This window comes from Paramisgurnus dabryanus, chromosome 1 (assembly GCF_030506205.2).
Source record: "Paramisgurnus dabryanus chromosome 1, PD_genome_1.1, whole genome shotgun sequence".
NCBI lineage: Eukaryota > Metazoa > Chordata > Actinopteri > Cypriniformes > Cobitidae > Paramisgurnus > Paramisgurnus dabryanus.
In genome coordinates, this window is record NC_133337.1 from 18,679,502 (window position 1) to 18,706,819 (window position 27,318).

The 27,318-nt window shown below is 38.5% G+C and overlaps 1 protein-coding gene across 3 annotated transcripts in view; it reads right to left on the reverse strand.

Annotated features, from left to right (window-relative positions):
* Positions 1-2,621: 2,621 nt before the first annotated feature.
* The window catches only part of kcnc2 (potassium voltage-gated channel, Shaw-related subfamily, member 2), a 40,595-nt gene continuing 15,898 nt past the window's right edge, over positions 2,622-27,318 (reverse strand). Inside the window, exons 2-6 of one of the 3 annotated variants that reach the window (XM_065273394.1) lie at positions 10,673-11,603; positions 9,717-9,887; positions 7,646-7,724; positions 6,574-6,669; positions 3,972-4,108 (exon numbers count right to left, since the gene is read on the reverse strand). In XM_065273394.1, the coding sequence (XP_065129466.1) occupies positions 6,606-6,669; positions 7,646-7,724; positions 9,717-9,887; positions 10,673-11,603 (1,245 nt within the window). In that variant the 3' untranslated portion in view covers positions 3,972-4,108; positions 6,574-6,605. Of the gene's footprint in view, positions 4,109-6,573; positions 6,670-7,645; positions 7,725-9,716; positions 9,888-10,672; positions 11,604-27,318 lie in introns of all 3 variants that reach the window. The other 2 variants (XM_065273392.1, XM_065273391.2) reach the window with 2 other exon arrangements.

A 27,318-nucleotide genomic window follows, 5' to 3' on the forward strand; every position in this document is an offset into this window, starting at 1 on the left:
CCACATCCTGCCTGTCTTACAACACAACCATCTGCCTGTATCACTGCACAACTGTCTGCCGTTCTAATTGCATGACCGTCTGCCTGTCACAGTGCACCACAATCTGTCTCACTGCATGGATGTCTGCCTCACTGGATCTCACTGGAAGGCCATCTGCCTGTCTCACTGGATGGCCATCTGCCTGTCTCACTGGATGGCCATCTGCCTGTCTCACTACATGACCGTCTGCCTGTCTAAGTGCACCACAGTCTGCCTATATCACTGCACAACCGTCTGCCTGTCTCAGTGCACCACAGTCAACATTAAACTATCAGCAGCATCTTGTTTTAGTCAAACTAATGCATCACATCTTCTAATGTTAATGGCATGTGTCGGACAATGATGGCTCACACTTAGTATGCAAGAGGTGGTGATTGTAAAATATGCAATATTCCTCTCATGAAGATGCTGTGCCGCTGATTTCAGTGTGTTTGGGTATCGCAGCAGATCACAGCAGTCCACACAGAGAAAAGCATACAGACTCTGATGTAATATTGATGCTCATCAGTTTAGGGTTCATGTATAGAACCGGTTGTTATGGACACGGCAACTCCCTGGTCGTTATGGATACAAGCTCACAGAAGGTCTGCGGCCTAAAAAACACAAACTCACCCCCCTGTTGTTCCGTTTCCCCACTATGGCAACAGTGTCTGAACTGATAGGACAGAAGACCAACATACAGTTTAGACACCAACATCCAGAGCATCACTGGATCAATGAAATAATATGATCCCTGCTTCATTTAAAGATGTCCAATTTCATGTTTTCCTTTGTCTCCAACCCAAAGAGGGTTTATCCAAGCGTTCCTATAAAAAGCCTCATTCAAACACATCCCCACATATCTACATACAGTGTGGGAAGATCTGCATAACACTGCCCAAATATAAGCAAATACAGCATAACTTTTATTCTCGCTGTATGGAACACATAGACTAATTTTCTCAATTAAGTGTAGCTCAATACCGTATTGCATATGCAAGATATTTAATACTACTGTATGTCAACACTCAGCAACGTGTCTGTTGTTATTTATCCTGTGTTACATCACACTATATTGTGCTACACTCGCACAATGTAATACTTCAATTTAACTTCATTATGTCTTATGAGATATAAAAGAGCAACCTTGAGAGCAGTGAATTGTTCCTCTGGTAGACGTTGTGTGTTTTTAACAAAAAGGAAAGAAAGCTTTTTTTTAAAACAAGGTTAATATGTTTATCTGACTGTCTCACATTGCATTGAACTGTACATGTTTTTCAGACGTTGTCTTTACATTTGACCACGAGTCTCTGCATGCACTACAAATGACTCTACAATACATGTTCAAAAAACTCCAATTACTGGAACATTAAACACTTCAAGTTCACAGACATACAAATACACAGCTGGACTCTTTAAAAGACACAAATATACAAGATCTAGGTTCAAAAATATATAACTTTACATGTTGTCATTAATATTTGAAACTGTGCCCTGACTTTCCTAAGCAGCAGATAATATTAACATGAATAATACTAAACTCTTAAGTTTTGTGGGTGGTGAGAACACACACACGCACGCGCACACACACGCACGCACACACAAGCACACAAATCTGACAAAATTTGTCAAGAACATGTTCAGATAACATTTCAAACTTTTGTGTTTTGTAACACAAAACAGTTACAAAACAAAACACAAACAATAAAAATGATCTATTATAATATGATATATTTGTAAAGTATTTATCAAGTTGGTAATTGAGGTTTTGGTTGTTAAAACTCACTTTATTATACTCTAAAAAAATGCTGGGTTGTTTTCAAGCCAATTTTATGTCAAAAAGGAACAAACCTACACTGTTAAAAAATATAATTTTACAGGCAATTGTCTGTATTTTTTTACAGTTTATTGTTTTACAGCTATAAAACATTACTGTAATTAAATGTTTTACCATTAAAATTACAGATAAAAATCGTAATGTAAGATTACATAAATTTTACGTTTTTTTTTAACAGAGAATTTGTAGTATTTAACTGTTTTTCTTTTTACAATTATTTTGTGTAAAAAGACGGCAACAAATGACAAACTCTTTTAAAATGAGGGAACTGTACTCAAACCTGTAAAAATTATTATAAAATTATATATAAAAGCATTAATTTTAAAGTACATTTCTGTAAAAACTACAGAACAGCTTCACAAACTAACTGATAAAAGCCATAAATTTACAGGGATTTACCATTCAAAGATGTTATTTGTTTTTTAGGGTTTAAGAGATGTTTATCAATGGTAATATTCTGTACTTTAATTAATTTTGACTGTAAAATCAACTCTGTATTTTTACAGTCTATTGCACGTAATTTTGAAAAATTTTATTTTTCCGTAATTTGACGGAATTCGTCTGGAACCCGTGTTTTTTACAGTGTATTCATTGGGTTAAATTAACCTAGAAAAGGTTCATATTTTTCCAAAAAATGTGTTAAAACAACCCAGCATTTTAGGTTGAAACAACCCAGCATACAGTAGGTTAAACTACAACCCAATGGGTTGGGTTCATCATTTTTATCCCAATGCTGGGTTGAAAATAAACCAGCATTTTTTACAGCATTTACTGTAATTTTCTTTAGGCAAAAACTAAAAACACATTTAATTTATTACTGAACATGTTCTTGACAGGATTGGTGTTGACTCTCAGTTATCCATTACTCAGACTTGGATGTGACAGCTGTAATCTCTACATGGCTGGAGAAGAAAAGGTTTTCATTGAAGTAAAGTGAGAGCTGCAGCATGTGTTTTTGAAGAAGCTCTGCTGGTCCGTCCGTCACAGACTCAGATTCAAATCACAGTGTGAATCGGTGCGACTTTGATTCAAATCAGTATTATTGCACATCACATCTGATTGTTGCACTGGGTTTTTTCTCCAGGAAACAAGGGGTGAGAAAGAGATAAATCAAGGCACTTTTAAAGACCCCATGAAAATGAAATGGAAGTTTTGTGGCTTTTTATTTGAAGCTTCGAGGTTGTCTATACGCTTGTGCTTTTGTACATTTAAAGATGAAGCGTGTGTTTTTTTCTTTTCCCAGCTTAAAATGTAAAGACAACTAACTGAGCCATCTGAAACATAAATAACACTGTTTTTTTAAGGATCCCGGTTAACCCAATGCAACATAATGGACTCAGGGACCAATCAGTTTGTCCAACCAATGGAAGACAGGGAGCGTTCAGGAGATATCACACTTCACCTTTAAAACGTACAATTAATCTCATCCAGAAAATCAATTCATCAATATTGATGACATCACCCTGTCCACAATACTGTATATCTGATATACAACTTTAAACCAATAATATTTCCTCTAGAACAAGACCCTATTCCCCAGCCCCCCAAAAATGCCCCGTCTCAATGTCCTGTTTCAATAGGAAGGTGTGCTTGCTAAAACATTTCATGGGGTCTTAAAGTGAACCATTTCTAATCAACATCTTTAACACAGACACACACAGGCACAGAGAGACCACAACAAATCCTCCAGAGGTACTAAAGGAAATTAAAGCATATATGACTGAAAGTGACATTTATTAAACTTAGCATGTTTACTTTCTCTCTACTCTTTAGTATACTTCATACACTAATACTTCATTTTAAAACACTTGTGCCTCTACACACCTTAATACACTTATTGCAATGAAAGAGGCTATGGAAGGGGTTCAAGTGTGTATGATTTGCTACCTGACACAGAGGTGAAGCCACAGGTGGTACATGTGATTTTATACAGATGCAACATTTAAATGGACAGCTGACTTCAAATATGTTTCAAGCGGAAAGCGCCTCACTATCCATGTGAGAATTTTTTTAGCCGACAGGTTTCGTTTCTTTCTGCATCGAATTAAACGGGAAAATCCAAAAGCGTGAGCCGTCCGTTCAGATGGGATATCCTCTGTTCATAGTGTCCGCTTTCAGAGCTGTCCAATCACAGGCTTATTCTATTCCAGACTGTCCAATCCAATTCATCAAATCCATCTGAGTCTCTGCTGGCCCCGCCTTCCCCGTCTCTGGCCGATATAAACTTTACATCAGCCAGAGGTGATACAGTAGCTGTAAACGTAATCACATCTTGTGCATCAGTATTGAAAAAGATTATAAATAACACACAAATTATTCATGTTCAATGCTTCAAATGTTTTTTTAAGAAACATATTAGAATGAAATATACTGCATCTCTAAACAGGTGAATCTCACAAAGAGATTGTTTTTTTTGCATTACATTTATGATACTTGTGCTTAATAATAATAATAATATCTTCGTTTCATTTATACACACAATCAGGTTTTGACTACAGGGTGAAATATGAAATCTTTGCGAGATTCCCCCTAACATCAAATAGAGTACCTTAATATACTGTACATTTCTCAATAATTCAATATAGACATTTCTATTTTCTATACATAAATCATTTCCTAAATCATTGTTATTATGTGCACAGTGAAGATATCTTGCGTGATGAATGATAAACATACAGTGCTGTTTACTGATGGTGAAAGCATCTCAGGTAGCATGCTGTGCAGGGTGTGGACGTAAAGTGCTAAATGAAGTTTATGCGTGACAAAAATCTCCCTACACCAGTTGCTTAGCAACCTCGCAGTTTCTAGATTCACTCACATGATGCTAAGGACAAACGACTGAGTTAAATCTGTATGAGAATCCACCCTGTTTACTATAAGAGGAACAACACACAGTTTATAACACTGTACAACATTACAGAGTTTACAGGATGCAGATGAATGACTCGGGTGAGACGAGTTGTTTGCCAGTACTGTAGTTTATAATGAATGATGATTTTTTTTGCATGTATTAAAACTACTCATGACTATGAACATGTCTGTAACCATGAAAAAAGCGTATGATTATTGATGCAACGCTACTCCAAGTCACTTACTGTTCACGTAAAGTCAACATGAAATCAAATTCACTTTGTTTTCTTATTCCAAATGGGTGGTCATATAATTGCAGGTACATTGGCTTGTATTGATAAGGTAGTAAACACGATATTAACTCCGGTCAGTATTGCCTTAGGAGATCATCTTCAAAACATGGTAAGGAGCGTCACATTTCCGGCTGACGATAGAGGTATTCAAGCCAATCACAACGTACAGATTAGCTGGCTAATTAAAGGCAAAGCGCTTTTCAGATCAATGAGCTTTGTACAAAATCAGAGCGTTTGAGGAAGGCAGGGATATCTGGACAGAGATGCTCACAAGTCTCTGAGCTCGAGTCCAAGTCAAGTCTCCGGGCTAGAGATCAAGTCGAGTCGTCTCGTTTTAACAAATAAAACTCTAATAACAAAAAACAAATGACAAACATTTATAAAAAAAATAACAAAGTTGCACATTAAGTAAGGTCTAAAATTAGCATAAGGTACAGAAATCAAATTAAATGAATAATAACATGGCCTTTATTGTACAAATTAAATATTATTATTAATATTATTTTTAGAGCAACAGAAGTGATTTTCTGTTTGCCTTGGGTTGTTTGATTAGCATTAATGACACAGACCTAAGTAGGTAAATTGAGGTTACTGTCTCTTTAAGAACAAATAAGCACAGACTGATTTCTTAAGACATAAACAAATGTTTTATTAGAAAAAAGTTAAATTTTTTAACCATTTAAACATTTTCAAGCCTTAAAAACACGTTAATGATAAACTTTCCCTGTTTAAATTGCATATTAATCCGCAAATTGCATGCGAGCCGAACCGCGGGTCCGTCATAGCACTACCCAAACCTTCTGATGAATTGGCACAGCAGCGGCCGGTGCAGTCGACATGTATGTTCGCTAATATGTGGCCGCGTGCGCGAGAGCAGATACGTCACGTTACGTTGTGGGCAGATCGTAGGTAACGGAGGGAGGGGAAAACAGCGAGCTCATCAGACGTTTCCTAAAAATAAACATTGTTCACGAGTCCCGCGGCTGGAGTCCGAGTCGAGTCTGAAGTCTTTGAGGACGAGTCTCAAGTCGAGTCTGAAGTCACTGTGTGTGCGACTTAAGTCGCACTCGAGTCCGAGTCTCAAAACTGGGTCCCAATCTCTGTATCTGGAGCAACAAAAATATACGGTATGTGGAAAATAATGTGTTTTTTAACCGTAAAGCATGTGAACACATTGTATTATACCAAATACACAAAGTAAAATTGTTTTTAGCAATGAAATAGGTGCTCTTTAATGCCAAAATGATGGTTTGCGCTGAAGCAAACTGTTAGTAAATCTGGCCCCAAATATATCTGCAATTATATAATCACCCAAATATAGTATACGTGATATTTTATTAAAGTGTTTATGACACAAGAAAGGATCAGTATTGTTGTAGTTCAGAAAAACTTCTGGGTTTTGAAACGTATTTCCTATGCAAAGGGTGCAAATATCATTTCATGTTGACTTTAAATGTTGGTTACAAACAAAAAGAAACAACTACCTCTAATTGCAAATTACACCAATTCTGTCCAATGAGTGTTGATAAGAGTCATTCTCTCACCCAATGACATCACACAGCACAAAGAGGTTACCTGTGAGTTTCGTCAGGGCCGTCCCCTCCCCTTTAAGACACAACGTTCCCCTCTGCTCGGTTGAATCTCGTGAACACAACCTCTGAGCAGTTATCTGTGTGTATACAACCAGCGTCAAGAGGCCTTTTCAGTACGTGTCAACAGACGGTGAAAGCAGGCGGGGACAGACGGACGTCATGCATCGAGTGCAAACAGTGAGCGTTACGAGAACTTTATCCGCTTTGTTCAGAGCCACAATGCACAAACGTTCACCGCTCTCTGACGTGTCATCGCAGCTGGAGACAGACGGCCCATGCACACATCAACAGTTCAGCAGCGAGCGATCGTGGGGTTGCAACACACAGCAAGTCGCCCCCGAAAACATTTATATAACACAAAAACAGACAGTTTATAGACACATAGGGTCACAGTTTTCTTAATTTTGTCATTGTTTTTGAAAGATGTCAAATACTGTACATTTAAAAGTTACAGTAGCTACGTCTACTGTACTCAGTCCCTCAGAATACATGTGCTCTATCTAGTGTTCTCCTGGGACCCAGCAATTGATTTTTGTCCTCTGTAAAGGACACTAGCATCTGCTTGCTCCTTCTGGAGACAAATAGGGTTCAAGTATAAAGTCCTATGAATATTCCTACTGTATATATATTCCCTTGAAACTTTCACAAGGTGCCCAAAAAAATACAAATAAACAAGAGATAAATGTATAAGAATGAGAGGATGTCCCCCCAAAAATAATGAAATATATATTTTACAAACAAATTGGAAAGTATGTTTCAAGTTTGGTCCATGCATGTTTGTTAAAAAAATTACAATTTATAATGTATACACAAAAATGTGTTTGTGCTCATTAGTTGATATAAGTTCGCTGGGTCCCAGAAGGTGACAATAAGGAGACAAATGCACACATAAATGTGTCACAATAATATTGCTCATTAATATTAGTTTCTAATATCATTTTATATACAATTATGTTTTAATCTCTACAGTATATTCACAGGGCAATAGGTTAAGCATAGCTCCACTCACACAAAGTTTACATGTGTGAGTGGGCGTGGCCTCTAATAATGGGAATGAGAGCGCTGTATGGGGCTGTAACCGAGCGTTACCGGCCAGGCATTTTAAGTTGTTTAAGCTTCGGGATGTCTCAAGACCTTTAGACGTAAGGGAACGCAACATTAAGAGCACAGAGACACACATAACAAATACAACAAGGTCTCGTGGGACACAGGGGCGTAAGCTGAGATGCTACATAACTGATCAGAAACATATCACAACTACAAACAGTGTCCAGCGATCAGAATGCAAAAGATTCATAGGACGACAATGCTTTAATAATTAATACACAAGATAACGTGTTGCGTTGTGTTGTCTTTGTGTTTCATTTAACACTTTAAATAAACACAAGTGTGTGGTTTTCTTTACATTTTGATCACTGAACAGGATTTTGTGCACAAGTGTGATTGATTTGCTTAAATGAAATTCCTCTCAGATCAATAAACTGTACAGAGAGATATAATAATGCTCTATATTAAGAAACAACTCTCTCAGGAGTCTAAACCAAAACAGCTCGAGTCATGATGATGAGATAAAAATAACTGTATCACATGACTAAACACAGGCCATACTGGATGGAAACGACAACTATAACTGCACAAAAGTTTCATTCAAATGCACAAGAAAAATAGAAAATGTGTTTTTACTATGAACATCTTTGCTTATATTACCAACAATCAAAGTCAAATTCAAGTCATTTTAACATAGTTTAGGGAAAATTTGTATCTAAATTGAGGTAAAAACAAAGTAAAATATTGAACAACGGTGGTGTTTTCCTATAATTTCATTGGACATTCATGTATTAGCATTTGCACAGTTAGACTCTTGGGTACAGAGGACATTTTCGTATGTGGTACCCTTCCGATGCCCTTTATTGCTGATTGTGAGGAGGAGATGCCAGGATATGACTGAGCTTGCCTTTACAAACATGACTCCACCTGGTGTCTACTTGTTCTTATTGCCCTTGAGCAGAGACAGGTGTAGGGTTGTTAGCCAAGCAGTCGTGTCTGTTAAACAGTACAGCATGTGGACAATTTCTACTTATTTTATTGTTGTAAATTATACAGTTGTCGAAGGGCCAGATTTACTAAACGGGGCAAATTAGTGCGGGAGCGCAATTCCCAAAAAGCGCAGATGGGAGTGGTAATATCTGTGTGTTATTTACTAAAAATCGCAAATTAAATAGCACAGGCGCAACCGTTGATTTTTCATAATGACCAACGCAATCTACTAAGAGCAGCGCAAATTGGTTCAGGGTCACAAATAAGCAAAGCTGATCTTAAGTTTAGCACCATGGACATCGCAGCGGAAAAATCGGGGTGTGTAATCCCAGCTAACCAGGCCATAGTAGGCTACATTGAAAAGGACAAAAAATTAAGGTTTACAAGAACTTTTGAAACATCTGGTATTGTGTGACTTCTCCTAGTGACTTCTATTTTATTTACTTCAGCAAATAATAAATAACATGGCTTGGCAAACAAAACAAAAAATGAATGATATATTCCTCTGGCATTCCAAATAAACTGTTACACGTTAAAACAATCCTCTGCATTGTGCCACACGCTCTCTGTGATTCCTCTTTTTTTAGCAATTATTGCAGCCATTTCAAGCGTAAAGTAATATAAGGCATGCTTTTTTCGGCATTAAATAATGGCGCAAATACCAGTTATAATACACACGCAAACATTAGTAAATTGCATTGCGTGAATCATTTAAATAATTCCTCCCAAAAACGTTGCGTCTGAATAGGAAACTCCTAGAGGTGGTAGCTGACAAATGATTAAATGATAACAGATAAAAAAACTTTCATAATAATAAATGAAAGAGTCTCTTCTGAACAGTTAAAGTTGTCATCAATTCCATCCGAAAGGAAATGTTTATGTCAATGGATGATGATTAAAAGATATTTCTGAACCATTAGTTATTTTGTTAATGGTCACTATTTAAATTACTGTGTATGAATGTATAGTATGAGATGAGTGTTTTTTAGACACTTGAGTTATTAGTGTACATTCGATGTGTATTGTATGTAGTTTGGGGACTGGAAGATATGCAGAATGGAGGGCTGTGATTGGCCGAGTTGAATCTACCTGTTTTACGAATGGCTACGTCTGCTGTGCAAGTATAATCGCTGGCAGCTAACAGAAAACACGTTCCTTCAGTATGACGGTCCTGCTCGCGTACGCTGGAGTGCCGCATGGGTATCCTCTCTTCTGGAGACGTGGTGATGTCACTTCCTGCACTGCAGTCTGCAGACAACACTGATGGGAAATGAAGAGAGCGAGTGATGAGTGAGTGCTGGAGAACAACATCTGGTTATTTAGGACACAGCCCAGCTAGAGAGAGAGAGAGAGGTGAGAGGTCAATCAAAGGACTGAAATAGAGACTGAAATTAGGTTAAAACAATGAGTAATCCACACTTTGTGTGCACCCATGACCAAGAGAGAGAGAGCGAGGGGAGAACGAGTGGTTATAGTTTATTTAATCTATAACAATGATGTATTTCTCTAAGGATTTTTTTTCTAATATTTATTTACTTTCACATTTTCTTTAAAACCTTGTTTGCAAGAATGTTTGTCAACTATCCTCTTCCAGGCATTTATCAACATGCGTACACATACTGTATTATCACAAAAATGCTTTTAATTTAAACTTCGCACTTTTCTTAACCAAATCCAGCTGTAAGCGGTCTTTTTGTTAACAGTACACGTATGTTTCAGATCCGCCCAGTCTTAAAGCTTGCGATGCTCCTGAATACATCGTACCCTTATCTCCGTGGCAACAGGCGAGCAGTGATGCCATGCTAGATCTGCATCTCCCCTATGCTCATCTCTCCAAGCAATATCTCCAATGCCGTCAGCTCTTACCCTGCAGGAAAAAACCCACCTAACCACACATCCCTTAACCGGATAAACCCAGTGTCTGGGCCTGAGTCAGCCAATCAGTATTCAGATAGCTTACTATATAGTTGACACTGCTGAATTTGAACAATACACACTTTAAATGGGCACAGATAACAAGTATATGTAGACTTTTCAATTCTAACCTGAGCGATGGCGCTCCAGTCCTCCGCTTTGACCCAGACAGAGATCTCCCTGCGTGCTGTTACAGGCTGTACTAAGATCAGTTTTGCAGTAAGAGGGTGAGCCGGTCTGCACAACCTGCGGGATGTGTTTCTTTCTTTTTTTGGGAAGCTTCTGTTTGGCCATGGCTAAGGAGTAATACATGCCAAAGTTATTCACAATGACGGGCACCGGCATGGCTATCGTCAGCACGCCCGCAAGAGCGCAGAGAGCGCCGACCACCATGCCAGACCACGTCTGCGGGTACATGTCTCCGTATCCCAGGGTGGTCATTGTGACCACAGCCCACCAAAAGCCAATGGGGATGTTCTTAAACATGGTGTGGTGGCTGGCCGTCGGGTCATTGGGGCTGGCCCCGATCCGCTCGGCGTAATAGATCATGGTGGCAAAAATGAGGACTCCTAACGCCAGGAAGATGATGAGCAGGAGAAACTCGTTGATGCTGGCACGAAGGGTGTGTCCAAGGACGCGCAGGCCCACGAAATGACGCGTCAGCTTAAAGATTCGCAAAATCCGTACGAATCGTACAACGCGCAAGAACCCCAAAACATCTTTTGCCGCTTTGGAGGAGAGTCCGCTCAGTCCGACCTCTAGATAAAACGGCAGAATGGCCACAAAGTCTATGATGTTCAGTACGCTCTTGACAAACTCCAGCTTATCCGGACTGAACGTTACGCGCACCAGAAACTCAAAGGTGAACCAGAGAACGCAAACTCCCTCGACGTAGGTGAGGGCCGGGTCCGTTTCGATCTCATAGTGCTGGCTGAGATCTGTGAAACTGTCGTTTCGAAGGCTGTCTGTATGGTTGACGATGGTGTTGAAGGCCTCGTGGGTCTCCAAACAGAAGGTTGTGATGGAAACCAGGATGAAGAACAAAGAAGCGAATGCTATAAACTGTGGAGAGAAAGAGAGAAACAGTGAAAGTGAGCGACAAAGTGTTGGAGCAATTTCAGCACAGTGACTATATTTAAGAGAGTCACTCTCCCTGTAGCTTGAACGGTGCTGACATCCATTAACATCTATTTGTAGCCCGTAAGCTCTCAGTCCAGCCATTTGTCATTGTTTTTATTTGGCCATGCCTGAAACGGCACTGTTTCAGGGACACAGTAAAGGGAAGGCATCAAATATCCATTTCTGTAATGTTACTTAAAATTGTAGAAGAATATCATAGTCAATACTCATAATTTAAAGTTATTCAACTGTAGTCAAGCTACCCTTAGGAAAACATAATTTAGCTAAATAAATAACTTTGTTTACTACACTGACTTAATAAGGAGCAACAGTAACCAGATTATATACAGTAATAAAATCAGATTATATTACTTAGGGCAGGGTGTGCTAAACTGGGGTTCGCAGGGGAAGTGCAGGGAGTTTGTGAGTTAGATAATTTTCTATTAAATCATAAAATGTAAATAAATATATTTAAAAATGAAAATATAAGTAAAAACACACTAACAAAAGATATATTTTATTGGTTTAATCTGCATGTCATGTGACCATTAAAGGCGGAGTGCACCATTTCTGAAAAACCCTTGTGTGAAAAACACCAGTATGGTGTGTCTACTAAATGACATTGTTGCCTGGGTTGTGCATGTGTGGTCCAGATTCTATTGGGGTAGTGGCGTGTTTGTTTAGGTGATTTCAAATGTCAACACTGGCTTTCATACAACATACACCCTGCCTCTAAGCCCTGGGGAATAATTCGTTTTTTACATGTATTTGAATGTATGCGCAAGGTCAAATGCACAGCCTTGCGTTCATTCATTTATTTGACACGTACATGTAGACAGACAATCAACGCATATGTATTGCGATAAAATGCAATGCATATCCTGGACTACATACAACAATCTCCTGTACGCGTTTGTGCAACCGACACGTAATACTTCGTGTATACTTCTAATTTGACACAACAATACAATATATCAGAAAACTGAGTCATGCTAAATGGACAGAAATGTTTAATGTACCAATAAAAGAAAATCACCCAATAACAGGTAAAACAACATTAACTATGTAAAATACTAAATAAAACTTAATAGAACGATGAGTGATATACTGGCATATTGCAGTGGCTGATATATTAGCGCAGTATTTGAAATATTAAAATTATTGGCATCGCCATCAGCCAATAAATCTTTTCAATCAGCTATTCCTTAAATGTGTTGTTTGTGATAAAGAGACAATCAGATGTAAAGCCAAAGTTTGACAGACAGTAAAATGACCAATCATTATTCACTTTTAATGTAAAGTTATGTTGTGTTACACACAAAATCTTATTCAAACAGTACCATCAGGTGTCAGATCCACAGTACATGTGTATTGTAGATATTTTTAAGTACTTACAATGGGTATGTTTATAAATACTATGCATAATAACACATGTTTATTTAATTTCACAAACATTTACTGTAATTACGTTTATATTATAAGGGCCACATATCAGCCAATCAGCCACACTGCTTTCTCAATTTCAGCATTGGCCATTAAAAATGCAATTTTTTGTGTGTCCTTTCAAATGCAAATGATCTGATCTCTGCACTAAATTACAGTGCCGGAGCAGTATTATTATTATAATAAGATCCCCTTCTGACATCACAAGGGGAGCTACATTTCAATGACCTATTTTTCACATGCTTTCACATAGTTTACCGAAACTAAGTTACAGTTTTTTTTCACATTTTCTAGGTTGATAGAAGCACAGGGGACACAATTTTAGCACGTAAATATGGAAAAAGTCACATTTTCATTGTATGTCCCCTTTAACTCCCTGGGGTCGAAAAAAGCGAGGGCACAGTTTGACGTGTTTTTTTGTCATCAAAGCGGAATCAACTTAAAATACTCCAACTCCATCATTTATAATCATACACTTACGTGTTAGACATCATTTGAAATCTTAGGGGGTACTTTTAAGTAAATAATTTTGGTCAAGGGTTTCAGTGAGCAAGTGTATTACAATTGAAAAGTTATGTTTTGTGGCAATACCCAAAATGTGCGAAGACATAAAACTAGATAACACAATCATTTACAGTATGTACTGTAACTCAGCTTAATACACATCAACTCTTTCCCTGCCAATGACGACGAGTATTTACAAAATCATAAAAATGCTGGCACTGGCTATCAACTTTTTATTAAAACACTAAACACATATTTTATGTAAAATTAATTAAACATATAGCAACTTATTGTATATTGCTACAACACAGTGTAAATTTGTTTTTTAACTGATCATTTAAATGAATCAACCAAATGAACAAACTCACAAAAATGAATCGGCAGATTTGCCACACAACATGAGAAAAATTATGTCACACCATTTCAACAGGCTGTGTAAAATACTGCGATGCTAGTGAAAAATGTCCTAAAGTTAGAAGCATTGCTACTTTTAGAGCAGCACTGTCGGCAAGATAATGTGAGGTACATCAAATAAGCCAACGTAATCTTGGCCGCTCATCACTGTGTGATATTTAATGTCAATAAAAATGAGTGAGTCAGACTTTATAGCAGCCGCGTTCGGCCCACACAACAGCACTCGAACCCTGTCTGTCAACATATCACCTTAAATGTCGACAGGCGTTTAAGAATGCACACATCAAAACATAACACACTCGCTATTATAGCATACAGTAAATTAATATCATTATTGTTCTTGCCTCAACCTTATCATTACAACAAACCATAAAAGCTTGATAAGCAGTGACATTTAGCCGGTAGATACAACTCGATGCATATACCCAAAAGACTCAGAATATAGCCAGTGCTATGTAAAAAGACATCAACACAGGACAGAGCCTGTCCCCTCCAGATAACGTCTCAAAGGGGTTTGTCTTTCTCTTTGTTTAAGCGTCCTAATGAGGTCTTAACTCGTCTGGAGGACTATAATCACCACGGATCCAGCAGAAATGATCAGGTCCAAAGCATTATGGGATCAGACAATGAAAGCAACATCTAAACGTTGGATAATAGGGTCTTTGTTTAGTCTACAGAGCGTGCGGTACACGTGTAAGCGTTATCTTGTCATCCAGTGAAGGCTTCAAAGGTTTCTCAGCATCACTGTTAATGTAGGGTTTAACAGTAAACACAGCTGCCTGTGTTCTCCACGGGGTCTTGAATCTTACTACGGTAAATTATAACAATTAACCAAGCAAGCAGCCTAAAGCTGAGGTTCTGCTTCCTGTAGCTCTGTTGATCGTGTTAGCGACACAAAGCTTTAATTCATATATCTATCTATCTGTCTGTCTGTCCGTCCATCCATCCATCTATCTATCTATTTATCTATCTGTCTATCAATCTATCTATGACTCACGCAATTGACTCCTTTCTCACGCTTTTATACATCTGATTTCTCACACAGGGCCGTGTCCACCACTGAGTGTTTAAAAAAAGTCATGAAATACTACACGATTTTTGGCTGTCCCAGACGAAAGACTGCAATCGTGAAACAATTGTGGCAATTTCTGTGATTGTGGCTCTTTATCAGTGGTTTTATGTTATACAATCAGAGAGGTTCAAAGATGGCCCTTTTCCCAGTCTTGTGACCAAAGATAGCCTGCGATAGTTTTCTGACAGCATCAGAAATTCAGCATGATCAACGCACAGTTTGTTTCCTGCTACAACCTGTGTACCGGTATTTGTTTACCACTAGCACATGCTGGTGACTTTGCGCTAACACAACCTACAATTCAATAGTTGTCATCATTGTACAGTCGACATGCTTGTCGTACCCAAGTTTAAACGCTCCATGTCGCACAGTGTGATAAGGCATTGATCTGATAGGATGGCAATGTATCCCAGGTTTAATGGTACAATCTCTATCTGGTCTGCACTCATCAATGTCAAAATGATGAGATGGCCAATTAAATCAAAGACAACAGAGTTATTGTTTACTGAAGCCAGGCGCGTGTGCACAATATATTAGCAATAGTCATGATAGTTTTTCAAGATGTTCCCTAATTTAAGCCAAAAAAACCAAGCACTTGTAAGGTTTTAGTAAGGCTATCACAGAATGCTTTTCATCCATATTTCCAAATGGATGAATTTAGTTTGAATACGATTTATACTTTTTGCATCATTGTTCGCCTCAATGTGCATTACACATGCAGATCGCTAGTAGGCAGTGTCCACGGGCATCTTACAGTACTGAGGCAAAAAGCCAAAGAAGAGGATTGTGTTCATTTTTGGAGAAGCATCTTATGGAAGTAAACTTGCTTTGTTGCAACCTGAGATGTTAAAGGATTACTCCACTTTCTTAAAAAAATCCCAATAATTTACTCACCCCCATGTCTTTTAAAATGTTGATGTCTTTCTTTATTCAGTCAACAAGAAATTAAGTTTTTTTAAGAAAAACATTCCAGGATTTTTCTCAATTTAATAGACTTTATTAGACCCCAACAATTTACAGTTCAAATGCAGTTTAAAATGGCTGTTTCAACGCAGCTTCAAAGGGCTTTAAACGAGGCATAAGGGTCATAACTGTCAGGACCCGTCTAAAATCATGTGTTAAATTACATCTAGTCTTTGTGTTCAGGGTCCTGGCAGTACCATGTTTTATGTGGGAAATGCGTGGTTTTAGTATTGAATTATTCTGACCACGCATTTCCCGGGTCTCGTCACTTTTTACCCTTACTTTTCATTGATTTCAGCTGTGTCCCTCATTAGTTTTCCCTATTTATTGTCCTTGTGTTTGATGTTCTGTGCGCGTTCGTCTTGTTGCATTCCTCGTTGTCAAAAACTTAATTTCTTCTTGACTGAACAAAGGAAGACATCAACATTTTGGATGACATGGTGGTTAGTAAATGATCTAGAGTTTTCTTTTAAGAAAGTGGAGAAATCCTTTAAATATAGCTCCTTAACTTAATTTAAGCAGACCAATCACAGAGCTTGCGATCGTGTTGTTACATTATGAGGTGCACGTCAGGCTACGCCATAGGCTACTGCGTAGGGTTCGCGTCTTTGCGTAGGCTATGCCGTACAATCGGCGCAGAAGTATAAAGTAAACTTTAGGATGTAGCTTTTTAGACCACAGTAAATCCCTGTAAATTTTAAGAGATCTATAAAGGAAACTACCCAAACAGAGTTCAGTAAGAAAAAAAGCAGTTTAAAGGTCCCGTTTTTCCTGATCCCATTTTTCAAACTTTAGCTAGTGTTTAATGTTGCTGTTAGACCATAAACAATACCTGCAAAATGATAAAGCTCAAGTTCAATTCCAAGCAATATATTTTCTTTAAAAGATTTCCCCTTTAAAAGCCTACAGCAAGTGGCCAGTTTGGACTACAGCCCTCTACTTCCCGGTTGAATGATGTCAAAGCAAGAGTGTTAGATTAAACTCCACCCACAGGAATATGTCAGTCCCAGCTAAGCTCAAACGGCTTTAAGCTGCTGTCAAATCACAACACACTAAACACAATCAGAACTCACATTAGGACATGAAAACAGAACTATACAGATAAGTACAAGTTTTTTTACACACAAAACATAAACCCATGTTATATTGCACACCATAATCACAATCATAGCTTCAAAAATGTAGGAAAATTGGGACCTTTAATGAATTAATACTCTCCTATAATGTTCAAAATATGGCGATCAGAAAGTTGTTTTGGACAGATTGGAGCGCCTGGAAAATCCTAATGTTATTCTGTCTTTGTCCTGAGTGATAGAAAAATCTATTTGAAGGTGTTGAGCTCCATCTTAACAGAATCAGACCTGTCTGCGTGCTTGAAGAAGGGATGAACTCAATATTGACATTGAGGGGTAAGACATGTACACCTTATTTAAATCTGTGATGAATGAATGAAACGTGGACCCTCTCATTCTGATCAAAGTGTGTGTAGTGCACCTGTTAGCACTTTTCTACTTTCATGTTCCAAAGCTTAAAATGGAAATATATTTGTGAAATATGTGAAGCTGTGCATGTGCCTATAGTTCTCTATTCAGTCGCATGTGTTTGGTTATAAATGAAGGTCACCGGTGGATGATTCTCTCAGGACCCCCAGATCTTAACATATGGCAGATACAGCACTGTCTCCCAGGCAACAGTGTCAGGCAAGCTCCACGGCAACAAGACCCTGGTGTGTCAGATTCCTCTAAGCATGATGCGAAGAATACACCCCACCCAACCACACGCACACACACACACACACACGGCTCAACACATACATCACTAACATATGCATCACAAACACATGCATCACAAACAAACACACACAAGCAAACCAAACACACACCATATGGACCACAAACACACCACATACCGCACGCACACCATACACACTATAAACACACACATATGCCTCATGCAACATAAACACACACATGCCACACGCCTCATTAGTACTGTGTTTTTGTACTATAAAGACCAAAGCCAAAAAAAAACTACATCAAAACATCATCCACAGAGTCATAAATACAGATCTGTCATTCAGTAATCAGTTAATCTCATCTTTAATTTGATATTAGAAGTGTTGTCATGGTTTTATTGGATTCCATTACGATTTTGTTTGTGTCACAACGCTGTGATTCACTTTTAGTTCGATATCATCGCTGACAGACACACACATAAACACAGACGTTGACTGACAGCACCAGCGTAACTGAGTTTGTTTTAACCTGACTTATAAGAGGTCTGGGGACTCTGAGCCCTACGGTGAGAAAACGATGAATGTCACATAAAGGTTATACAAGAATATTGGAGCCACTAATGGGTTTCAGAATAAATCTGCTCTGAGGTTAAGTTTCAGAGATGTGTGTCTGCCAGTGAAAGTGTGTGTGTATGTTTTGTTAATGAATCACGTCTACAGGTGTGTGTGAGTCTTCGGCAGGTGCATGAAGTCATTTGACAGGAACAGAAGAAAGCTCCACACTTACCACGGATGATCTTATGTAGGTCACTCACACAAAGAAAGTGTCTGTGGCTCGGAGCCGAAGCAAGCCACCTGCCTGTGTGTCATGAAAAATAGCCAACTTTGTACACGTACTGCATGACCCAACACAATCTGAAAGCAATTCGTACATGTTTTAGGTCTCTAATCTGTATGAATCTGTATAAAACTAATTTCGTCCAATTTTCAGATTTTAACACCTATTTAGCATGAATGATGCCGAAACTTAGGAGCTTCATTCCTACACCTTAAAGGGGCCATGGCATGAAAATCTGACTTTTTCCATGTTTAAGTGCTATTATTGGGTCCCTAGTGCTGCTATCAACCTAGAAAATATGAAAAAGATCAACCCAGTAACTTAGTTTTGGTAAACCATTCTCTACAAGCACTTGAAAAAATAGGTCGTTGAAAATTGGCTCTCCTTATGATGTCATAAGGAGCTCTTATTATAATAAAACCACCCCTTAATCCAACCACAGCACTGCCATTTAGTGCAGAGAGAAAATAATTCACAGAACAATTGAGTTTCAATTTCAACAAACCACCATCATTGTGATCAGTGTTTGAATTTCATCCGCTCATGTGCATTTTAAAGGACACACCCAAAACGGCACATTTTTGCACACACCTACAAAGTGGAAATTTTAACATGCTATAATTAATTATTTATATGGTATTTTGAGTTAAAACTTCACATATGTGCTCTGGGGACACCAAAGATTTATTTGACATCTTAAAAAAGTCCTGTGACATGGCCCCTTTAAAAAAGCCATTTTTTTAAAAGTCATGGTTGTAAAATATAGACATTTTCCATGTTAATTTAAACCCACGGTTGGTTTTGTCCATATTATACCCAATTACGGGTTGAAGCAACCGTGCATTATTTTAAGCAGCTGACTGGAGTTTTGGATGACAGCCTGTATGTGTGTGTGTGTGAAAGTGAATGGAGTTTTTCTGTTTAGTGCATTATAAATGCACTTCTCCTCTCTCGAGAAGAGTTGTTGTTTAATTCATTTTATGCTTTTTCTGTCGTCCCACATCAGAGAAATCAGCCAACGGCCATCTAAACTACATCACGTCATCTTAAAATTTCAACTCTATCTTGAAAGTGTAGTCCTCTCTCTCTCTCTCTCTCTCTTTCTGTTTCTAGCACACAGAGGACATCATCACCATCACGCTGAGATCCTGATTGTGTGATTGAGCCGATGGGCAAACGTGACAGAGAAATAGAAAATGTAGATGCTTGAGTTTACCATGCGAACAAATGCATAGTGCATGATCTAAATGGCAAGCTGCTATAACGCTATAGCCCCCACGCCTTCGTTTGCATGACACTCTGGTTTGTCCATCTACACTGCGGCTTTTTCGAACTAAAACAGGGTCTGCAGCGTTTACAAAAGTGTGTGCGGATTAGTGTGGATACAGGGGTAACCTAGGGCTGGGCGGTATATTCCATTACCGTGAAGTAAAATGTCGGACGTAACAGATTTTTTTACGTGTATTGCGCGTAATGTAAATACGTGGGCGTGGCCAACTCGGCACTCCTGTATCTTAGACTGAGTGTGACAGAGAAATGGGAAATCCTCTCAAAACAAATAAACAAGCAATTTCTGTAATTTCAGCGCCAGTGAATCCACCGCAGGTCTTTCGCTTGCTCGTTCTGTGCTCGTGCAGATGTGTCTTTTTGAGGCGTGCGGACGAAGCTGTGCTGCCAAATAAAGAAAACACTTCTCGCACATAACGCTGTTAATTATTGTAAATATTTCTGAACTTCATGTAAAAACTTGCATTTATTTCCATTACCCTTTAAATTGCGCAAATTGACATTGGAAATTAAAAAAATAGGACCAATGGAAACACATCAAATTCGCAAAAACTTCCATATATCGCAAAAAGTTTTATGATTGCATGAGGTGGTTTTTCGGGCAATTCGGAAAAAGTATATTTCGCAAAACTACAATCGCATTTTCAGGTCACCTGCAGCAAGTACGTCACATAATTATTATCTTAATATGAAGCAGTATGTACTAAAACCTCCCAGAAACACCTCAATATGTGTCTGCTCCCAAGTATGAGGCTTTCTTTGCCAATAATGTTTGGATAAACACTCCTACGTCTCTTTTGATTTAAAATAATATACTATTACCCCAAAGAAACACCGCTTCTATACGCTGCCGCTGTTAAGGGGTTTTCCTTGCATTAATGTTTGAATACTTTTTAATGTACTGTATATGTACAAATTACAATACATACTATATCATCAACAGCCTACAAAATAAATTACTGATTTAAAAACAAGATTCTGTCCATCAAGACTTATCTTTTGTTATCTTTAGTGCATTTTCACTTTAACACTAACTTTAACTTCTTATGTTTGTAAAACTGTGATTTGCATTTAGTTAAAAACCAAGTGAGTGGCAAATTGCAACAAATGTTTATATTCCAAAAATATATAAACATATATAATGTGAAATATACCGTTGCTGTGAAATAAAATTACACATTTTGTGAAATTGATTTTTGGTCAAAATGCCCACCCCTAGTGTTACCTTAGCAAAAGTAATGTGTTTTAAAATAAAAAACAAACAAACACGCACACATATACACACACACTCACTCCTGCTGGTGTCCCCGCAGGTAATGGCAGATGCTTTGATCATGTGTGTGATGTCACTGCAGGATTCCCGCTCTAATGACAGACACGCATGCCATGATGAGCTGTGCCAATATCACACAACATAAACACACAAACCAACAGCCAGACACAGAAGGTCTAAAGTACATCCAATCCCCCTTTCCAGAAATCCACAGAATATTATAAAATTCAAAACTTACACATTACTTCATTTCTTGCATGTTAATGTGTTTAAGACCCCAGAAAATGATTTCACAATGCAATTTATTGTGCCAGCTGTGAACTAAAATATAAATGACTACAAAGCTAACAGACATGAATTAAAAAGCCAACAGATTTCAATTTTATAGGCCAAGATAGCCTAATTATATATTAAATAGCTTTGTTAACTTAAGATTACTTACATTTTAAAGCTACATTTTACAGGGTCTGTCTATGAGCAATAATAAACATTTGTTTGCTTGATCTCTTCTGCTACTTAGAAGACGGTGGGCTATTTTAACGATCTGAAACGCAAGTGCGAAGCGCAATACGCAAGTGACTTTGTGGGCGCATCTTGGGCGCTGTTGCTATTTTCCCGGCAGGAGAAATAACTCTTGCGCCAGGCGCAAATCAATAAGGGGTTGGTCTGAAGTAGGTTCATTATTCATAGGTGTGGTTTGGGCGTAACGTCAAATAAAACAATCAGAACCCTATACAACATTCCCTTTAAACGCAAGGGCGCAAGTTCCATGGCGGGTTGCTATTATTATGACGGATTAACCAGGCGCACGCCAGGAGCGGTTCACAGCCGAGGAGACCCACGTTCTTGTAAGAGCAGTCAAAGACAGAGAAGTTGTTTTGTATGGGGATAGGAGAAACCCACCCAAATCAGCGTAGGTTAAACAGGCGTGAGAGGAAAAAGCCACAATTGTCTCATCAGCTGGCATCCCCATCGTTGCGCCAAGCGCTACAATGATGTCAGGAGACGGGAGAATCCCAAGCTTGCCAGCATAAATCGGGCACGCCGTGTAACGGTAGGTGGATCTGCCTCTACACAGGACCTGACGCCAGCAGAGGACATCGCTGCGTCACCTCACCACTGAAAGGGTTTGGGGGCTTTGAAATCGGACCCAAGAAATGCTAGCAAGGTCCAACCCCAAAGTACACTCACAAATCAAGTTCATATACATTAAGGTTTCTTATGAAAATATTTTAATCGTTATTTGCATGATAATTTTTTTAACGCAGCCACACAATAAATAAAAGATATCACCACAATGCTCACCACTATGATTCCCCTTATCTCATGTGTTAATATTTTTTATTGTAACAATTTATGATTTGCAAAAATAACTGTTGCATCTGTGTAGATTAGAAAAGCAAAGTGTGTGCGCGTTGTGCACGCTATACATTATGGTCAAGCATGCGCCCTTAAAATAGCATAATGAACCAAGCGCATAGCGCCACTGACTTTAGACTAGTTTTTTTTTGTCAGTGGCGCAATTGTTTTTTGAAACTGCAAAATAGCATCAGGGATGGTCGCAACACGCCTCCTTTTTTGCGCTGAACCGCCCAGGGAGCGCAAGTTCATTCCCTAGTTTGCCAACGTGCGTCTGTGGAAGGAAAAACCCGCTGTGCGCCAGTGCAAAATACGAATGATACATGCGTCACTGACAAAGTCAATTGCGCTGGGTGCAAGATAGGGCCCATTGTCTTTATATAAACAACATCATTATTAATTGGAAAATTACCACTTTCATTACATTACATGAAAGTCTCTAGTGCAGAATAAGAGAAGTTCAGAGAAGATTTTAATGCATATGAATGTATAGTTATTGTGGTCACTGCTGTTTATTATTGTGATTTCAGCATGTGAAGATACACGAAGAAGAGCTCTGGAAAATCTCATCAAAAGTTTCTGTTTTTAAATGGTGCTTTATTTAAGGATGGACACAAAAACAATATCGGATGGCAACGCATATTACTTTTGTATTGTACTTCTAAATGCAGGTTCAAGAGGAGCCTAAACATTCAGGCCTGTCAATCATCATTACTGGCGTATATAAGGCAGCCTTCAGGTCTCCGGGTCTAGCTGCAATTTTTCCAGCATCCCTCCTCCTCCCCATCTCCTCATTCACTGCTCTCTTTCTTTCTCTGTGAAAGATATACCGATATACCGTGGCTCAGGCTTGCTCTCTCTGAAGGTTCAGAGCTAAGTGTTGAGTTAAGTATTAAATGTTGGGCTCTATTAAAGTCCATTAAAATTAGAAAAATCCTGCAATGTTTTCCTCAAAAAACATAATTTCTTCTGGACTGAACAAAGGAAGACATCAACATTTTGGATGACATGGTGGTGAGTAAACTATCTGGATTTTTCTTTTAAGAAAATTGACTAATCCTTTAAAGATTTATGCTCTCTTATAATAGGATGAACAGAGACAACCAAGATTTTTGTTCACAACAACACCAGGACTGCATGTTGGCAGTAAACAGCTCTGACTTTCATTTAATATTAACTTTGAAGGCATGCGCTCTTTCCGTATTTCTCTCTGGCTGTATCTCTGTACGTTATTAAAACATTGCACATCAAATCCGTGTCTTCACAAAGACTCTCATTGTGTTTCCAGCTCATTTCGGGGTACCATGGTAACCTCACCCCATCTCACGCTCTCCATCTCTGTTTCTGTATCACCATCGAAGACACAAGCGCAATGAGAGAAAACAAGTGTGTGTGTTTGGCAGCAAACACAGGGATTTCCCTTCAAAACCCTACTACAAATACACACATAGCTGTCATAGACACACATCTAAACAATGAAAGGGTTTTTGCAACAAAAACCAGTATAAAACCATGGTTACTACAGTAAAACCATTGTTGTGCAAAATTCGAAAAAAACAGTTACTACAAAAAAGGGCAGTGTCTCTCTTTAATGATCCTCTTCACTGACAGGCTGTCCGGCTCGCTCGGTGAAGCCGGTTTAACTCCGACAGCTGATGTAAAAATAGAAAATCTCAAACATTTGCAAGCCTTCTCTTCTCGTCTCATAATTCCGTGCAAGCACTAGGAGCTGTGAAAAGAAACTGAACTTTACATTCACAGACATCACACTCGCATACAAACCAGACTTCACCTGTGAGCATCTCTGTTCCACAGTTCTCAAATCTCATTAGCATTTATTTAAATATTTGCTGTAAGTATTTGGCAGATGCTTTTATCCAAAGTAACGTGCAGTGAATTTCGTTGCTTCTTGAGGTTGTCAGAAAGAAGCGTGAAGCTCCTATGGGTGTGAAACGAAATAATTCAATGACAACATTTTCAACCTTTAGATAAAAGCGTTTACTCGAGGATGACATTTCTATTTTTACTATTCAACATTTATGAATAAATTATTCGAGTTCAGAAGCTTTGGAGTTGAAAAGGTAAAAATCTCTGTCCTCATTTATTCCTGGCTGTTTTGTAAAGACTCGCAGACTCTTTGCTATGAAAGTGTAACACACACGCTAGGAGCTGATAGGTGATGTCCGTACCCGCTGGAAAACAACAGACAGCCGAGTGTTTAAAGATAATTAGACCGGGCATATGCCAGATGAATGAATTCCCATTTCTGCCTGATGAAATTATGAAAAGTGAAAACGTCACGTCTTCGATATGAGATCCCTCTCTTCCCTCATTTCCTTCCTAAACAGGAACACACAACAAATACACATACACACACACTTAAATAAACCTCTTCCTGAAATAGCAGCAGTCGCCTCTGCTTGGCTATAAATACTTTTCGAAACAAAAGGTGCGATCGCACTTTCAAAAGGATTTTGACTTTGTTGCCAGCACAACGTGACTTCATCTTTATGGCACTTTGTCTTATTCATTTCTCAGTTCTTTTCAGATGGCACTTCTTATATGGGCGCATCATCATCATCATCTTTCTCTTTGTTTGCCTTTAGTACCCACAAGGAACCAAGGCTGGGTATTAAGCTGTTGCTATGGCGACCGTGTTACGTAAGTTGTCATAGAGATAGCTGGGTAGTCATGGACAGGTGTGGCAGCGTGGTGCCGTCATACCCAAAAACAACTAGGACGACATGCACACATGCACGCAGTACACACGCTCTGATGTTGTGTGTCTGAAATGTGCTCAGTGTTTTGGCCGTTACACAGCGAGTGTGAAGGAAATTTCACATCACACAAACCTCAAGAACCTCACGGGCCAAATTTTCAGCAATATGAAGACGTTACTCATATATGGCCCTCATATTCTAAAATCTAAACAGGTTTATTTAAGGATGAAAATACTGTATGTTTGTCCCAAACTGTATAATTTCAATAATATAATAGATGTGGACAAACATGAGCATGAGTAAGTAATACCACAGCGTGGTAAAATTTAGTTTTGGTGAACTATATTGCTTTGAAACTATGAAACATTGAAAGTTACAAACAGCATATATATGTGAAAAATAAATCCATTTAAAAACAGAAGGAGAAATAATTCATTGTAATTCTTCTACATGTGTGTGTCTCTCCGGTTTATAATTATTAAAAGCTTGTTTGTTTCCTTCTGGACCGCTCATTGTTTGAGATTGTTGTGCCGGGTCCCCATCATCACGCCGGTTCCTTGTGTTAGCCGCTGGCTGGCTGATGAATCATGAATAGTGCTTTTTTACTGTGAGATTGGGGTAATTTGGCTAAATGGATATAGATTGTGAGCCGGGTCTCTCCTCACTCTATTATTAAGAGAGTTCAGAGAGACGGATGGTCGGATGGGCGAGACCGCCGGAGCGAAAATCTACCGTCATTTCTTTCCATCCGCTCCAGACAGATTTCCTAATGAATGAGTGTGTGTGTGTGTGTGTGTGTGTGTGTGTGTCATGAGAACAGTGGGTGTGAAGGAAATGTGCTTGAAAAAACACAGGGCGAATACTGAACCTCTTTTGTCAGAGCACAAACGATACACATACAATAAAAAACAAACTATATACATTTCAAACTTTTTTAGTAAGTTAAATACTTAAACCTATTTACAATTTTTGTTTATGTATTTGTGATGTGCATGTACACTTGCCTATTGCATCATGTATGTTAGCATGATAGATATACAGATAAACAAGTTCATGAATTATGAATTGTCACAATAGATTAACGTACTGTTATGAAAAAATCTCATTATACAAATTCTTTGTGAAGCCATTAAATAATGTCAAGGATGAGAAAGAGGCAGCCAGACACACGCAGACACACACGAGCTTTAGAAGCAGGCAGGTCTGACAGAATGAGGATCCTGTGAAAACAGCAGCAAGTCAGAACGAGAGAGAGAGAGAGAAAGAGAGGGAGAGAGCTAGAGAAAGAGAGAGATAGAGAGATACAAAGATATTCAGGATCCCGAGGGGCTCACTTGCTGAAGTTTGAATCACTGATGCCCTTGCCCTGGTCTTCTGAATTTCAGCCCGTAATCAAACCGCACGCGTCTCTCACATCCCCTCAAATCCCTCATGAGTTCAGAAGAGACTCTCAGAATAACAGAGAAGAAACGAATCCACCCCGAGATCTCAGACAAACCCTTTCATTTTTCCAAACCCACTCAAGGTCAAAAACTGAAGCTGAGAAAGCGGCGTGAAGCGAAATATTATCTGTCTGTTCTGAATCACAACTCTATTCATTCACATCACATGAATTAAAACAACACTACAACCAAACACCAATATTATAATATGCCATACATACATGACAAGACAAAAATATAAAGGGTATGGAAGCAACATTAACACTCTTTTAAACAATTTCTTTGTGTTGCATGAAACAAACTCCATATAATTTGAAATATATGACAGAAGTTTCCCTTTTTGGTTGTTTTGTTCTTTTATAAACCAAGAGTGTCTTAGATTTCTAACACTGTACAACAAAGCATTGGATTTTTCATTCAGAAATGATCAACAACATAACAATAACAAAAACAAACTTTACATCACGAGTGCCCTGTTTCAACATGTACTGTAAATATAACATCACAATACTACTGTGAAATTAAACAATGCAATGATTTTAACAACAATGTTTTTTTGTGAAAAACTATGTTAAAAAGTTTAATTTTGCCAGTTGTGTGTTTCTTGT